This window comes from Alosa pseudoharengus, unplaced genomic scaffold (assembly GCF_046254945.1).
Source record: "Alosa pseudoharengus isolate Yale_2024_CS ecotype anadromous, Long Island Sound unplaced genomic scaffold, YU_APseudo_1.1 YU_APseudo_1.1_scf_5, whole genome shotgun sequence".
Classification (NCBI taxonomy): domain Eukaryota; kingdom Metazoa; phylum Chordata; class Actinopteri; order Clupeiformes; family Clupeidae; genus Alosa; species Alosa pseudoharengus.
Genome location: NW_027468837.1, coordinates 21,810,675 through 21,815,674, shown reverse-complemented (window position 1 = coordinate 21,815,674; position 5,000 = coordinate 21,810,675). Strand labels below are relative to the sequence as shown.

The 5,000-nt window shown below is 42.8% G+C and overlaps 1 protein-coding gene across 1 annotated transcript in view; it reads left to right on the top strand.

Annotated features, from left to right (window-relative positions):
• The window catches only part of grip2b (glutamate receptor interacting protein 2b), a 151,473-nt gene that overhangs the window by 85,496 nt on the left and 60,977 nt on the right, over positions 1 to 5,000 (top strand). Inside the window, exons 8-9 of the mRNA XM_076268728.1 lie at positions 1,767 to 1,914; positions 4,549 to 4,718. Coding sequence (XP_076124843.1) covers positions 1,767 to 1,914; positions 4,549 to 4,718 — 318 coding nt within the window. The remainder of the gene's footprint in view (positions 1 to 1,766; positions 1,915 to 4,548; positions 4,719 to 5,000) is intronic.

The following is a 5,000-nucleotide window of genomic DNA, read 5'->3' as shown; positions in this document are numbered from 1 at the left end:
GCCAGTGTGAAATACAGGAATCTGTCCTCCCCTAAATCACAAAAGCTCCTTGAGTTTTAGTATACAATTTACCATACATAACCATGTAATAAGTAATGTATAGACATTTTGAATATTATATGATTTAGTCCTAAACTCGAGCTCATGATCATGCTTTAATTAGCAAGTACATTCTGAGAGAAGGCTGTGATATCATTAGCCTGCATCATGATTTAGTCATACGATCTGTGTGTACATAATCATGTCATAATTAGGCATTGATGTGAGTAGCTGATGTTACAATTTAATCAAGAGATCAGTGTGCATTCAGTCAAGGTTATAAAAGCATAATAATACATAAAATAAAACATAAAAAATATAAAGTACATTATAATTTTACAAATGTTGTAATTAAGTCATAACATCTATCATGGCCATAAACTATAGTCATTCAGGAATACCATGTAGTAACAGTGATGTCTGCAAAAACGACTGGTAATCTGAGAGTTGGGTCCTGTTTGAATACATCCCATTGATATATCTTTCATTTTTTAGTGACAACATTGAGACCAAAACAGTAGAATTGAATTTGCTATGCAATTCATAAAGAGAAGAGATCTGCCCTACCGTGTCTTAACAGTCCTTATCTCAGCTCATCTGGGAAGTGTGTCTTGTGTTAACTGTAATACAATTTAGCAGAACCCTCCTCAGGTTCACTGTGTTTGACAGAGCTCCTGAGTTAACTACAGGTGTAGTGATTTACAGTAGGAGTGTTTTTTGGGGGCAGTTCTCCCTCCTGATGAGGCTATTCAGCTCATAGCGCCACATATGTGAGGAAGTACTGTCCTGCTAAACGTCTTGCCACCCCAATAGGTGACTTTGTCACTCATGAGGCTCAACAGACTTCCTGTCGACTCTTAACTGAGTGCTGGCTGCTGGTCTTGGATCTGGTCTGCTTTTCTATGCCCTCAGCTCTGCTGCTGGCCTGGTTTGATACATGCTGTCAGGCAACCCTCCACCCCTACCCCACACAAACATAGTCTCTCAGACCACAGCTGTTCATCCTCGACCCCTTCTAAACTTTCTTTCCTCCTTTAAGGTTGCAGTAGACTCAGGGCTGTCTACTCTTGTTTCCCTTCACTGCTTCTGCTGGCCAGCTTTCATACACCCATGCAGCTCGTTCACCCACCCACCCGCCCACCTGTCCCCTACCACTACACCTCCACCCCCAACCCCATCTGGCCTAACAGCAGGTCTGAGACCCCCCACCCCCCAGTCTGGTTGTGCAGGGATGGGCCAGGGGAGGGCAGAGGAGCTTGGCCACCTCAGAGAGACTAACCAGTTGGCTGGCCTTCTGAATGAAGCAGTGATGAAGCAGAATGGCAAACGCTTACACAGACAAGCACAGACTGGCACATGGGGTACACAGAGTGGCACAGACTGGCACAGGGGTACACAGAGAGGCACAGACTGGCACAGATAAGCACAGACTGGCACATACTGGCATAGGGTTACACAGACAAGCACAGACTGACACAGACACACTTAGACAGACAAGCACAGACTTGCTCAAACTGGCACAGGGTGGCACACAAGGGGAATAAGATGGTATAGGATGGAACAGACAGGCACAGGCTGGCATAGCATGGTATAGGTTTGGTTTACCCACATCAGCATTTCTTGGCACATACAGAGTGTCACACTAGACCAGTAGTGTCAACACTTACTTAGTACTATGACACTACCCACCTATTATATGAAGTGATACCAAATGATGTCTGTTACAGACACAGTCACAAACGCCTCCGGTCCTCTGCTGGTGGAGATCGCCAAGTCTCCGGGGGCATCGCTAGGCATCACGCTTACCACTGCCACTTACAGGAGCAAGCAGGTCATCGTCATCGACAAGATCAAACCTGCCAGCGTCGTCGACAGGTGAGCAGGATCATTCACAGAAGTCTCTCTGCAAATCATACAAACTGAATAGGCTCAGATGAACTGCACTGTGAAGCATAGCAGGAGCTCTATGGCAGTTCTCAAACATTTCACAATGAGTACCGCCACAGAAAACAATTAGCTCTCCAAGTACCACCATTATAACCGGCATTAAAATACAGAATTTATCTTCATATTTTACATTGTACATATGGTTTTGCCTTGTTTCCTTTTTCAGGAAAGACAAAAACTAGCATAAATTCAACTTCAGTGATTGCATGGGTAGGAATTTTCTATATATTTTGATATAATTTGAAGTGATTATTTCGTCTTTATGAAAAAACTCTTGTAGACTCTCGGAGTACCACTAGAGAGAGTCCACATACAACCAATACAACCTGTACCACGGTTTGAGAACCACTGCTCTATGCAAAATAGTTTCGCTCATTTTTATTCAGTGAGCTGAAAATGAGACAGACATATACTGTACCCTACACTTGCATTTATGATTTAGCAGACACATTTATCTGTATATTGTTTATGCAGATATGCATTTATATGTGTTCCTCAGATATTAAACACATGATTATGCTAAGTGCTAGTATCTGATTCAGTTTATTTGCTACTGCTGGTAAACCCTAGCCTGACGCAGTCATACTCAATTCTAGTCAGAATATGAGTCTGATACTGCTCCATTGGGACGTAATTATGGGGTTGGTTTCAACCGATACAGGTGGGGAATGCCTCTGCACTCAATTGGATAGACCTAACCAATCAGAGCAATGAAATAGCTTACCGTGAGGTGTAGGAAGAAAACACACAAACCATCCTTCTTCTCCACAAATGCCTTAACATTGTTTTCTGGTCTTTTGTAAAAGTTAGTGCCGTCAATAACTCCTAGCTAGGGCTGGGCGATAAAACGATAGCGATATGTATCGCAATTGACATGTAATCGATACAATAAAAAATACGCTCGATAGAACATTCGATAATTAAAAGCAACACACCCCTCTCGCCTTACGTTGTCCATAAATAAATAGGCTAAATATATCTTGCATTGTAGCTAGTATGTGCAACTCTACCAGAGTAGGCGATAGAAGTAGGCCTACCTCTCTCAAGGAGTCCTTGCCCCGTGCACACACTCTCTCTCTCTCTCCCTCTCAACAGGCGCATCCCTCCTCAGCATGCACATGTAATCCAAACATTCACAATCGTGCAAGACGACTGGCTAAATTGCTATTAAATCTGGTTAGCATCATTAGCACGCTGCACGAATTTGTTCAAAACTGATGAATTCAAATTGACTGCTAAATTCTAATCATCTCAATCCCGATGTGAATGGAAAAGTATTTTCCAAGACTCAAACGGGCCTGTCCCAAGGATAGTATTCATTTGAACTAACCAGTAGACTATGATAAACTAGCAAATTAAGCTACTTTGTTTGCAATATTTCCAGGCTTCAACCAGTGCTGCTTTTCATTCAGACTTATGTGCACATTTATTTATTTGAGTGTTTTTCATGATTGTGTTGATATTTCTTTTCCCTGTTTGCTTTGATTGATAACTGAGGTGATTAAAATCAGAGGAGGGTTAAGTTTAAAATAAAAGTGTTTTTTTTACTTTTTTTTTTCTTCTGGACCTTAGCTGAAATAGATTTAAAAAAAAAAAATCAATAATTATCGATATATACGACTGATATGAAATACTTATATCGTGATACAGTTTTCAGCTATATCACCCAGCCCTACTCCTAGCCTACAACACTCATTAGCGATATCTAAGAGATACGTAGTAGGCCTAGGGTAGGCTATTAGGAAAAAACTGATAGCCTATATTCCTTCCGTTTTTAAAAATAATTCTGTTGAACACTGATATGCTACAAACATGTTAAACAGCTGGGAAAGGCTGTCGCAAATCCCTCGAACAGGTGGTCAATCAGAGATTTCAAATGAACGAGGGAACATGTCGCAATGCAACAGCGTTGTTTTCCCTTGATGAAAGTGAAACCACGAGTTTTCCCACATCTCAACTTTGGTCTTTTGGCATGAGTTTTCAGAAATAAACGTTTTCAGTAATAAAATCTCATTAAATAATATGCATTTTCCGTATGGGGTCTTAAAAGGGTCTTCTAGCCACAGCGTTTTTGTTTCAAACATAAGCCTAATCTAAGCGTGCTCAGATGAGGTGATAGACCAGGCGCTGTTGCTCACCTGTCCATCATCGTAAAGCCCAATTTGATTGGTCCGCCCGATCTAGGGCGAGCATACTTGCTCCACAATGGAGCAATGCCAGACCGTACTTCCCGACCTCAAATGTTGTGGTAAACCCTACATTATATGCATATTACCATGGCAAAAATGCTATATGTATGTATGTATACAATGTCAAATCTCTTTTCCAGTATGTTAACATTTAAGCACATTATATTCTGCAAATTACAATTCGTAGAGGAATGAATAATTTTATGTCTAAAATGGGATTTTTCCCTATAGTTAACTACAAACACTACACTAGACTCCATCTACTGTAGCTTCCATCCCTTTATCTCTCTCTCTCTTCACTTTTGTCTGCCACACCACCCTCCTTATCCCCATCCCTCCTTGTGCGTGTCTCTCTCTCCTCCCTGCGTCTCAGGAGTGGGGCACTGCACGTGGGCGATCACATCCTGTCCATAGACGCCACGAGCACCGAGCACTGCTCCGTGCTGGAGGCCACCCAGCTGCTGGCCAGCACCTCGGACCAGGCCAAGCTCGAGATCCTCCCTGCCCATCACAACAGACTGCCCAACAAGGGAACTGACACTGGTAAGTATAAGTATAAGTATATATACTTTTTTGATCCCGTGAGGGAAATTTGGTCTCTGCATTTAACCCAATCGGTGAAAAAGTGAAACACAAACAGCACACAGTGAACACACAGTGAGGTGAAGCACACACTAATCCCGGCGCAGTGAGCTGCCTGCTTCAACGGCGGCGCTCGGGGAGCAGTGAGGGGTTAGGTGCCTTGCTCAAGGGCACTTCAGCCGCAGCCCACTGGTCGGGGCTTGAACCGGCAACCCTCCGGTTACAAGTCCAGAGTGCTAACCA